Source organism: Poecilia mexicana, unplaced genomic scaffold (assembly GCF_051168715.1).
Source record: "Poecilia mexicana isolate PSO_F unplaced genomic scaffold, ASM5116871v1 scaffold_10, whole genome shotgun sequence".
NCBI lineage: Eukaryota > Metazoa > Chordata > Actinopteri > Cyprinodontiformes > Poeciliidae > Poecilia > Poecilia mexicana.
In genome coordinates, this window is record NW_028263379.1 from 9,056,218 (window position 1) to 9,068,754 (window position 12,537).

General features: G+C 40.0%; 1 protein-coding gene across 1 annotated transcript in view; it reads left to right on the plus strand.

Annotated features, from left to right (window-relative positions):
- The first annotated feature begins 307 nt into the window (after positions 1–307).
- Positions 308–12,537, plus strand: part of ppargc1b (peroxisome proliferator-activated receptor gamma, coactivator 1 beta) — a 92,741-nt gene continuing 80,511 nt past the window's right edge. The window contains exon 1 of the mRNA XM_014997792.2: positions 308–405. Coding sequence (XP_014853278.2) covers positions 325–405 — 81 coding nt within the window. The 5' untranslated portion in view covers positions 308–324. The remainder of the gene's footprint in view (positions 406–12,537) is intronic.

Below are 12,537 nucleotides of genomic sequence, written 5' to 3' on the forward strand. Positions count from 1 at the left end.
AACATTTTAACTGCTGTAAACTGTTGATTATATTGCAGAACATGTTCTTTCTTGTGAGAATATGTCTATCTATTTCTATAAACAGATCTTTATTAAGCTTATAGGGCAGTGACACTGCAGTGAAAATGTCCTGATTTAGCCGCGGGAATCCAAGCATTGACCCCCTGGTGCTCCCCGGAGACCGCTTTTGAAGAGCCGCATGTTTTTTAATGTGTATGTTTGTCTCCACTAGTAAATAGATGCGCCCCCTACAGGCGGCCCGCTCTCACTCCTCCTCCTCCTATACTCCACTCTCTGACTCCGCAGCTCCTCATTCACTAGAAGATGGCGGACTGCGCTCCACTATTAGATGAGGAACTCTCGTCCTTTGTCTTCAGTTACCTGACAGAAAACTCCGGCAGCCAGGTAAGATCCCAGCCTTGGAGGATACACGGGACGCAGGGCTTTGCAGAGCGGGGCACGTCTCTGCACGTCGCCGGCTCTGGTGCACGCTGTACCCGGCTGATGGGAGCCTCTCTCTGGGCTGCACAGCAGCATCTCCCCGGCACAGTGCAAGCCGGTTTCTCGGTCTGCATGCGTGTGTGCGTGAGCTTGTGTGTGTGTGGACTACAATGACTTGATGTCTGGCTTTCACGTGCCTTGGAGGAAATGTCATCAGCCATCGGCAATAGGAGAATTTAATGGATGAAAACGGATAAATGTTTTGGTGTTAGATCTGGAGGCGGAAAGCAGCCGGTGTGCTGCTGCTCGGCCGGGATTATTTGGTATTCAGAGGGGCGCTTTGGAAACTTTAGACGCATTCTTGAGGGAAGTTTTAATTTCAGTGCCGGGGACTCGGAACACGTGGTGCGCCTCTTCATGCGTGGACGAAGCCGGTGGATTATTGTGATATATTGACGTATTAATTGGCTTCTGGACTGTTTATTTTTTAAATGTGTGTGAAGAAAGGCAAACTTGTGTGTGCTTAATCCATGTGTTTGCGTTCCTTGTTTTCTTTTTAACACTAATTGAATGTTTTGAAGAGGTCTCTTGTTGTGGCATTGCAACACATTAATGCTGTGTAATGTTATTTATCCACTTCATTATTAAGCTGATTGCCTCGACACAGCGGGCTTAGAGCGCTGGAGGATCTTTGGATCTCCTGCGGATCTACGCGTGCTGGTCGGAGCGCTCAAAAGTTGAGCAACACCTTTCCCACGATGCGTTCACGGACATTTGATTATTATTGTTAATGAGACTTTGTATCTCCAAAACCTGGACGAAGAAGAGCAGACGCGGGTTCCGAGTCAGCTGGGAAAGTTGATGCGGTTTTACGTTTTCGTAATGCTTTGCGTAATCGAAACGATTACAAAACGCGTCTGAGTGAAAAACTGACAGAAATCTGCTCGATTCTTTGACCGCTTACCTGAAAGTGTGATTTTGGTTACAGGCTGTTAACCGATTGTGTGTATGGATGAGGAGGGTCCGCGGGGGGCTGCGCTTTAAAGGGGCCAGTTATGTCAGGAAATCAGCGAAGATTTTCTGATTCTTCTCTAATTTACAGTCGCAACACACGAAGATTAATCTCCTAGCAGGTAGTCTGCAGGAAAGACCCCCTCAGGGGTCTGTCACTGTCAATCCAGGATCCGCAGCACAGCGTGACATAATTGCATTGCGGTGATTGTTTTTGCTCTCGATGATGCAGGGTCATCGCGGCATCTGATGCGCTGTGTGTGTGGGTTGGAGGTATCGGTGTTGCTGTTGGTGAAGTGGGGGATGAAGGGAGGTCTGTCACAGCTGATTGGCAGCTCTAGCAGGTTGAAATCAGTGCGTGGAGGGATGTAGGGAGACTGTGGGCTATTTATAAGCCGCAGCAGTGACATGTGCCTACACATAACACATACTGTGGATGAAAGCCATCTCAATGTTATGCATATTAAAGGGAGATGCAAAACAATGTATGTTATATTTGCAGAACATTATGTTACACATAACTCAGCTATATTATTCATGTATTCTCACTGGAATTTATCACATATTAAGCTCTTTAAATTGGCTTTGCAGCAACAAATTGAATCACAGTCATCACACATGATCAGCATATGCAATATCTCTATTCCAAAGCACTGCAATATTTTGTAGCCTATCATATTTCATGTTTTATGCATTCAAACTGCTTTCCAGTAATCCTTATAGGAGGTACAAACATCAATTAGCATTGTAAATTACTCAGACTTTTTCTTCATCATGTTGCCAATAAGTAGTTGGGATATATTAGGAAAACATTTCTCCTCAAAGTCAGAAAAATGGGCAAGCGTAAGAATTTGAGTGAGTTTCATAGGGCAAGTGTGTGATAGTCAAATTGTGTCAGAAACAGCAGCAATTTGTAGTTTGATGTCTTTTTTAGTTAAAAATACTTTTTATATATCATTATTATTATTATTATTATTATTATTATTATTATTATTTTCTGTTTTTTTTATAGAAGAAGCTTGTTAACTTGTCTGTATTGCACTGTCATGTATTTTTAATGATTGTACCCTGAGAGACTATGGCTAACTCTGGTATATTATATAATATTCATTGTCCCTTTTTGAAATAAATAAACAACAGGTTGATATAGCTTGTAATGAAAAACTGGAAATAATTTAAATCTCTACAAGTGCAAATCTGGAAGAGATTACATCAAGAGGGGCCTTGCTGGTCATAATGTTATGCCCTGATGGGTGGGTATTTGGCCCATTGGACTGATTTGACTTTAGTGCACTTTATATCTGTACCAAATCTAGATTTTAGTGACCAAGAGTCTGAAGCTCAGGGGATATCATGACCATGGAAAAGAGCAGTACAGTACATAATCATATCTCTATTACTTGCAATCATTATTATTAATGTGGTATTAATCAACAATATTGTGATACAATTATTTGCCCACTGACTGATAATGTAAAATTGGAATAGAAGACATATTCATGGTGTATATGATACAAGTTTTGTTGTCTTTGTCCTTGTCCCTCCCCAAATTGAAGTGGCGCCCTAGGCGGTGAGTCTTAACGGCCAAATTACAAAACGCCATTGTGTATCAGGTTACCACTGGTGTGAATAAAATTCCCTGAAAGATTCAAAAAGTGGTGTACCAAATCATTTCTGTTCAAAAATGACCTCTGCCTTACAAACCCACACAACCAAACATCAGTCAACCAGCAGAAGGGAGTTGGAAATGCACATCATACTGAGCACAAGGGGGGAAAATAATGCACAAGACACCTAATACACATTTCGATTTGGAAAATGTGACTATAAAACAAAAGTATATCTGTGCTGTGCAGATCCAATAAAGACGTGGATGTAGAATGTAAATGGGACAACTGTGAGGGAGAAAAGTGCTCAGATGAAAATAGGCATGCTGTTACGTCTACGCGGCGCTTTGCTCTGAGGCTTTTAATGCTGGATTGCTGCTAAGTCCTTGACTGGCACGGAAGAAGGAAGATAAACTTGAGTCAGAAACGGAATCAAACTGTGCACTGTTTCGCAGTGTGAAGTCCTTTCTTTATGTGCTGTCTGATAAGGTTATTTATAGTGCAAATGGCACACTAATATGTTAATATTTACTACTGGTTATTAAGGTGGACTTATGGCTTTCTTTTACTCCCCGTTGCTGTGTGTGTGTATTTGGGTTGTACTTGTAAAAGACACACTCGCCCCTGCCGGCTGGTTATTGTAGTACTCTATCCTCGTGACTGGTGTTACAGAACTGCCCTGCTGCAGTCATGTGAGTTGTAGTGGAGGGAGGGGCGGATGGAGGCGTCACCGTGACGTAGAGGAGGGATGGGCTGTCTCGCCTCCCTCCTCTTCTCTTCTTCCTCCAAACATGTGACTGCTTCCTCTTCTCGCTGTCTCTTTAGTTTTCTCTCACACATGCTCACACAAACAAGCATGGCACAGTTTGCCTCATTTTTTCTCTTCCTGTCTGTTTTGCACATGCACCTCCACATATATCAAAATAAATTGCTGTTTGGGCTTAGATTCCATTTCTACAAACCTAGACAGGAATTGCCTTTCCAACAAACTTAGGTTTTTGCTTTTTATTTTGGGATTTTCTCTGGCAATATTTGCAGAATTCAAACTCCCCAGAGTTAGTTTTCTTGAGTTGTCTCCTAAATGACACAAACTACTGCCTATATCTGTTGTACTATGTCACCATATAATCAAGTTTGGAGTATTTGCTCATTTCTTCATCATAACATGACAATTATAGATTAGTCTTACACAAAATATGCTGTTGCCTCCAGGTGAAAGTGATGGTTTCTTAAAGTTGCTGCAATGTTGGCATCTAAAACATTTGCCTTGCAAAATCACAATGTCTTTGATGACAAGTTCCTGCAGATGCTGCTTCTGACGTCAGCGTGTTTTGGTTTTTATCGCAGAGAGAACAAGTAGATCCTTCGTAAAACTGCATATTTTAAAGTAAAGGCAACAACAGGCCCAAGTTCACAGTTATACCTTGCAGCCAATTAAGATGATGAAATTCCCAAGATGATTCTGGAAGTGTCGGTTTGAAATATTTTTTGCAAAAACTCTTCCTCTTCTTTCATTGATGAGTAAGTCCATGACAAATGTAGGTCAACGTAAAAAGGTTGAGTGAAGCCTGTAGATCATAACTAGAAGTTATGATTTACAGTCAAGCCTGCACTCAACTACAGGATAACTAAAAGTTATGATTTTTCCTTTATGTATTTTGCTGAATTTCCTCAATGTGGGACAAGAAAATATATTTCTATTTTATTCTATTCTATTTTCACCCCAAGCTACTTTCAAAATACCAGATAATCCCAATTTGTTATTACATATAAACACAGTTACCTAAAAGCACCAGACAGTGTTAAATTGTCACTTCATACAAATCTTTAGTAAAGTATTGCTGCATTTGTGCAACAATTTGGCAAAATTCTAGAAAAAATTGCAACATCATCGAATTTATTTCATTTATGTAGAAACAGAATAGTTATTCCAACTGCTTCTAAAATAAGACAGCATATAAACAACCCCCCACTATATTTTGTTATTGTATTGAAGAGTTTAATGCACAGTTTGTCTGTTTGATTAACAAGCCTGCTGGCAACTGCGTAACATTCACAGCTTAACAACTGTAGTTCATAGTGCTAGCATACTACATGAACATACTAATGTTCTTGTGAACTTAACAATATCAAAACATTAATATTATTATCCTATGACAAAAGTTATTGTAAGAACTACTCCTGTGTAATCTAAGTTTTAAATGTGTTATGGTTTTACAGGATAACAATGTATGTTTTTGGACTTGCAAACCTGCTGCTTCTCTGGAGGTTTAATGCAAAGACAACATGATGTATTTAAAACTTTTCTGTTTCCGTTGACCCGACCGGACCCACAGAGAAGTCGCTTTAGATCACAGAAGGCTTCTCAGACCTCTCTCAGGGCTTATAACTGACCGGGTGTCGAGGGTCACTCTCAGCCCTCTCAACAGGGGTGGGAGGGATTTTGGCGGAGATCAGTCCGACTTAACATCAGCAACACATCCTGCTTTGACAGGACACAACCGGCTAAGGGACGCATGCTGGTAAAATATTAGCCTTGTCATGTCCAGGCCACTCTGCTGTTCAAAGCGCCGGTTGGGCAAACTCGCTTCACTACTGAGAAAATCACATGCGCGTACAGCGCACACGTGATATTTTCCAGTAAAAAGAAGGTGAACTCAGAAGCACTTGCTGCCTCTTTGATCACCATACAGTAGGCCAACCATCATTCATTAAACAGCACCATAAAGTTGGGTGAATCATTTTTTGTCAAAGTATTTTGATGTTCTTTGGATATTTGAAAACCATAGTCACATTTATATCCATAGATATTGTGGATTTTTAAAATATTTTCCTGCATAATTACAAAAGTAAGTTGCTTTGCGTGCTTTTAAAGCACTTTTAGTTGCCCTTTCTATGGTTAGAGCCTCCCTCAAAACCATAATCGTCCTTTACCTCATTGCCCAATTGGAAATTCAACTTTCTGTTTTTTCATGATTTATGGAAGATCTAGACAGGCAAATGATTTCTTTTGAAATGTTGGAAAATATTATCGGACATATTTTTGAGTCTGCTAATTTTATTAATCTTGAAATGAGTCACCAACCTCATTCAGGATGTAAATGTTGCCTTGAGCTCAAGCAGACTTTATTTCTAATTCCAGCCAGTTAAAAACAAGCTTCTAATGTGTTCATGCATAGTTTTTTATGTTTCTGTATGATTACAGGAACAAGATGATGCTAATACACAAAACAATCCGGTGGAAGTTAGAATAAGATTTATATAAAATCTCTGTGATTTAATTTGGATATACAATTCTATTTGATTTGTTGCTTTCAGCCGAATGGGGGCTGAAAGCCAGCTGGCACATCCCCTTCTTTGTATAGACTGATAAATATGCCTTAAACTGGTTGGTGACTGAGGAGTGAAGGCTCCGCACAGACAGCAGACAGACGAGTATAGATATCAAGGCTTTAAGGAGCCTCCCAGGGGTGATGGATGTCTTCAATACAGACGTTACTGCCAGTGTTCAATATATATTCTATCCTGAGTTGTTTTTTTTTGCTTTTCAATGATTTAGGCTTTTTGCTGTGTCTCCGCTGCATTTCCTTTCGGTGTGTTTGTGTCCACCATCCTGTGTTTTATTCCCAATTCCGTGCCTTTAGCTCTCTTGCTGTTCCTCTCTTGTCTCTGCGAGTCGTGATGTGCAGTGCTGCAGTGCAATGTGTTCAGCCTGCAGCCCCACGGTGACTCACCTGTCCCTTCTGTCACTATGCGCTGCTCACATCACGAGCAGCACTTGGATATAATCACACAATTGTGTGGAAACAGTGTCCAAAATGACATAAGATGACTTGGTTTGTCTTTTAAATATTTTAATATAGCTGGGGATGATACAATTAAGGCTGCAGCTGGTGCAGTATCCACCTTGTTGGAGACAGAACAATATGTCCGCCTGACATAAAGTACGAAAGTAAAATGAGAAAGTTTAGGTGATTTGTTGCCCAGGTGTCAGATTCACAGCTTAGTAGTATTAAAATAGTCACTGGTCTTTTTAAAGCACCCCATTATAGTGTTTTGCACCTGATAAGAATCACCTAGTTTTTGTCAGGGATATAATTGCGTTGATGTTTGGCTAATTCCCTTTGGGTTTGTGTTAGTCTGTGATGGTGTTGGGGATATGTTTGTTTCCTCTGATATCCCTCTGAGGTTCATCAGGCATCCTGCTGAGACACAAAGGGCCCCTGCTCCCATTAACCGCGCTCCTAGACCCTGTGTGTGTGTTGAATGGATCTCTCAGCCCATCACGTGTTTGACTGTTGCTAGCTACCATGCTAGCAGAGGCAGGTTGGTGGAGGGGGTGTTCAATAATTAATTAGGTGGTGATTCATCAGCTGCTCACTCAGACTTTCTTGGCACCACAGCAAAAATTCATGCAGACATACTCCCAGTTAGATCATACAATCTCTGATTAATTCTGGACTTCTGTCTCTGAATTCAGATTATTATTGTGTCGTCTCTATAATCATAGCTCTTTGTTCTTTTTCTCATTCATCTAAGATACTTTTCTGTCATGATTTGCATTGTCAGTCATTCTGGTAACTTAGGTCACCGCTCAGATTTGACCATCACTGAAAATATATTGTAACAGTAAATTGATCCAACTCAAAATTACTTAACTTAGAGTTTTAATGACAACTGATTTTACCTTATTAGCGGAAGCAGTTGGCTAACTGTTTATTAACTTTTCAGCAATGCATTAACCGAGTTGCTTTGCAATATGACATCTTGGCATGTGTACACTGTTTTATGCCATTGATAGTGTTCTTGTAAATGTGTGACAAAAACTGCAGTGATTTCTAATAACTGCACTCTAAGCGGCATATCAAGAAATATGATTAGCAACTGATTTTTCTTACAATTTTAGTCATGATACATCAGTCGTTGAGTAAAAATCCAGTACATTTTTGCTACGTCCAAAAGATTTCATGAAGTATACATCAGCCAGGTGATCCAAATCAAATGCAGTTGATTAACTGACCACCAGTCAGTTCACCACTAAATAGCCAGTGGTTTTGGGAGGACAATGACTTCAAACACAGCCGTAAATCTGCACCAGCTTAGCCGAAATGACGTGAGTCCTGGTGTTGCAATGGCTCGGTCAAAGTCCAGACTCCAGACTTTGTCATATTGAGTCATATTGTCAAAACAATTTACTACGACCTACGTCAAGTGAATGCTACAAAAGATAGCTATAGAATAATTAGATCTTGTTCTTCCTGTTTCCATAACTATGTTTGTGACTTTTTAAAACACAACAATGGGAAATTAAATATTGTCAATTGTATTGTATGATTGCCTTCAATTTTTGTCCGCAATGGTTTTGCAAAGTTTTACCTGTAACATAATCTCATGTGACCCTAATTTTGCAGGGGAGTAATCAGAAGGTGTTTTTTAGACGCAACAAATCACCCCTGCTAATTAAAACATAGCACAGTTGATTTCATTAAGCCTTGATGGATACAGTTTTAATGTGCAGAAGTGGTATGATTATTGCTAAAGAGCCAGACTCATTAAGTCTTTGCTGGCAGTCCTGTAAGACTGATACGGTCTATCCATCTGTCAAGATCAGATGCAGTTTCTTCTTCTAATCATGTGCCTTTGTCTTTGGTATCCCATAACAGAGCACAGTAAGGCTCTTGGGCAGTGTTAACCTTTAGCCCAGTTTCCAAACAGGGATAAACGGTGCTAGCAAAGGCTTACCGACCTGCAGGTTCAGGTCAAAGTGGAGCTGTACATTATTGCTTTAGGTTTAATCAAATCAACATGAGTTTTGTTCCTGCTTCCCTTGAATGGATATCAAACTGCCCCCCACCCCCAATCACCACAAGCTTCAGTTTCATTTGAAGGACCTTGCGTTAGTGGAACTGCCTATTTCAATTGATAGTTTGAGCACTGAGCTTTCTCATGATCCTATAAATGCTGTTTGTAGAACGGAAGTGGAGTATAACAGGTTGCATTTCTTACATTGCGTTGTAAGAAACTTGGATCTATGGATGAATCTCTGAAATCCAATTTCCATGCAGCAGAATTTCACACAGTGGCTTTCTGTTAGGTATTGCAGTAAGCAGCAAAAAAGGAAAGATGCTGGAGAAATCAGGCAGGCCGAAAAAAAATCTAACATGACTCAGACTCAAGGGGAATTCAGATCCTATTAGGAATTCCTTATTGCATTTTTCCACCTTAATTTATATGAAAATCTATTCAGACTGTCGCCGTGTTGCAGGTTGTTGCCACTGTGACTCAAACCGGAGTGGGATGTGAAGATGTAAATTTCTCCTCCGTCTCATCTTTTGCACTCAGTCCAAGCTTTTCAGTTAGTGTTGTGATTCACTGGTATCACCTCTCTCCATTTCCTCATGCTGCTGATTATTCTTCAAATTTATGCTTTTTATCTTTATGGCACATTGAAATCCACCTCAGAGGGTTTAAATATATTCAGTCTTTTATTGTCAAATCATCTTTTACACACCGTTTAACACTGGTGAGCTGGTTAAGCCTCTTGGTTGGATCTGATAGAGCTATTCCCCTGCACAGACCCTGATTCATCAGCGAGTCAAATTACAACAATTTGAGTAATTTTTCAGTCGCTAAAGTCATTGAGAAACTTCTTTGGATCAATCTTTTTGCTGCTTTCTCCTGTGACTGTAGGCCCCAGGCAGTCATTAGGTATTTTGTACTAGTATTTGATACTGAATAGGCTCATAAATGGCTAATTAGACATTTATTAGACAAAACCCTGACTCTAAAGCCTTACTTTTTACCCACTCAATAGCTTACATTGTATTGCATTTATAACACTTTGCCATCTTGCAAAGCTAAACATTTACTAAAAATATATGTTTATATGCATTAATTGCTTTCCATATATTAACTCAATAATTATTCAGCTTACGTACGGTTTGGAGGCTTAGGAGGAAGGTAGACGCTCTCTGACTCATGGCATATTGACATGTCCACTTTCTGCAAGCTTTGCCACAACCCCAGAATCTGCTTTCCCTTCAACCAACTCCTTTCTGATGTTTTTGTGTCAATCTATATTCATACTCCTACTTAGGAACACAAATTGGTAAATTTAAGTGGAAATCATTGGTAATTTGATAATTGGAGCTGCAAATGTAGTTTCTCTTAAAAATTTAACATTAGATCACCAAAAAATGGTTTTTACAAATTTTTAGAACTACACAATCTTTGGAAAGACTTCTGACTGGACAGTTAAATGATAGTCAGTCACTGACACTTTCATGAGAAGGGTAAGCCATAAGAGATCATTGCTAAAGAAGCTGGTTGTTCAGTGTGTTTTGGTGGAAAGTTGAGTAGAAGGAAAAACTGTGGTAGGAAAAGTTGCAAAGGATTGTGAAGCATAACCCACTCTGGGATAACTCTGCCATATTCAGATTTTACTTCACTGTCAAATCAGAGGTAATGACAAAAGAATATTGCCTGAGGCAATGAGAAAAATAACTAGATTGATGCTCAGTGGTGCAATATTCTTTTTTCGAATGACTTGCAGTCTAAAGTCAAGAAATTGACTTTAGTATCTCTATAAACAAGGTTTATAGAGATACTAATTTCATATTCCTGCAGAACGTGACTTCTGCTCACACTGCCAAATGAACCAGTTCCTGCTATACTGGCTTACATACTTTAGACAGCTGTCAGTGTCAGTGACAACTGTACTTAATTGGCCAGTAAACATATTGTTAAGCTGTCTAAAGTCTGTAAGTCAGTTGTCCCAACTTTTAAGGTGTCCAGAGAAGATCCTAAGTGGCCCAGTGAACAAAAATTATCTTAATAAAATGGTTGGACTGGTGCAATATTTGAAGTTATGAGAAGCTGGCTTTTGGCTTTCAGTAGCTCTACGCCATAACAATCAAAATTACCCAAGAATAAACAATTTAAATGGATTACTCTGTTTGCAATGAATAAAACAAACTTTTCAATGATATTCACTTGTGTTCTACGTGTCCTTTCCTAACCTTTGTTTGTAATTTGCATTCATCACAACTGCCATGGTGGCTATATTGATAGTGTCAACATAAGAAGTGCAGCTGTCATCCGTTGTACACTCAGACACACAGTAGATGTCCACATCACCTGAGGGAGGCGTGGAGGGGTTGGTGGAGGGGGAATTCAATCTCACCCTGCTGCTCAGGGCTTTGTAGTGAGGCAAGAGCTCGCTGGATGCCCTAATTCTTTAAAGCTCTCTCCCACCGCTGCCTGATTTATCATGGGGGCATCCACACAGGAAATGCCTTATTTTAAGGGTGAAAGACCCATACCCAGTGTTATGTCTCTTTTCAAAACCTTAGATGAGTGGAAGATAAAAGAGAAGGTCTAATCTTGCTGTGTAGGAAACGTGACAAGCAAATAATGGAACATACTTGCAGTGATAAACCACTGCGTCTCTTCCCTCCAAATAATCCACTCGTCCTTCTGGATTAATGTGTAAGATTATGACCCATGCTCCACAACTTCAGGGATTACATGGTGCTTCCTGGGGCAATGCCACCCAGAGCTGAGGAGGCAGTGATGCAACATCAGTGCATATGTTGCACTCTCTGTAGTATTTCCCTTTACTCTGCTTGTAGTCGCACCGACCAGTAGATTCACACAATGCTAGAAATGGCATTGCTCAAAAATGCAGATGATGTGTGTTTGTGGAAGGAAACATTTAAAGCTGTGAAATGTATTGCAACATTAACTGTGATCACAATATTATTTGCAGAGAGTACATAAGTCTTTCTTGCAGAGGGTCTCTCAAAATCAGAAATTAAGAGATTCCTTAAATTAAAACACACCACAATACAACCACTATTAAACTGAACCTTGATGAATTCATGACTTTATTTAGCTTATGCAAATTTGTGACTACACTGTCCAACTGTCTCACCTCAAATCTAGACTCATCGGCCAGGCAACATTTTCTGCTCATTTTCAGCAGTCCAGTTTTGACTTTGTGATTTGTAGCTTAAATCAACGAGTGGCACCTGCTCAGGTCTTCTGTTGCTTGCGTTATGCTCCTACTAAAAGTACGCCTTTCCTGTGGCTTTGCTGGGGTGCCTTTGTCATGGGAAACAGTAACAACAGAAGTTAAAATGTTGCTGGTCCCAGTTCATACGTTGAAACCAGTTTGGTAGCTTTGTTTACCAGCGCCCTCTGTTGTTGAAGAACACATTACTCTATTGTGCCTAACTACTGCAAAGAATATTTTGTGCAAGCCACAACATGTCTGAAAACTTGATTTGCAATTTTACAGTATTTGTGTTGTGAAAGCAGCAGGATGAGACTGTTGGAGATTATAACAGACTTTTAGAAGTAGTCTTGGCTAAGCTATTAGAGCAGTCGAAGCAGTGATATTACTCATCATGTGGCTCAATGTTTTAGGAGTTTGGACACCTAAACGGTCTCCATGGCAGTTGGTTTTATCTCTACTGAA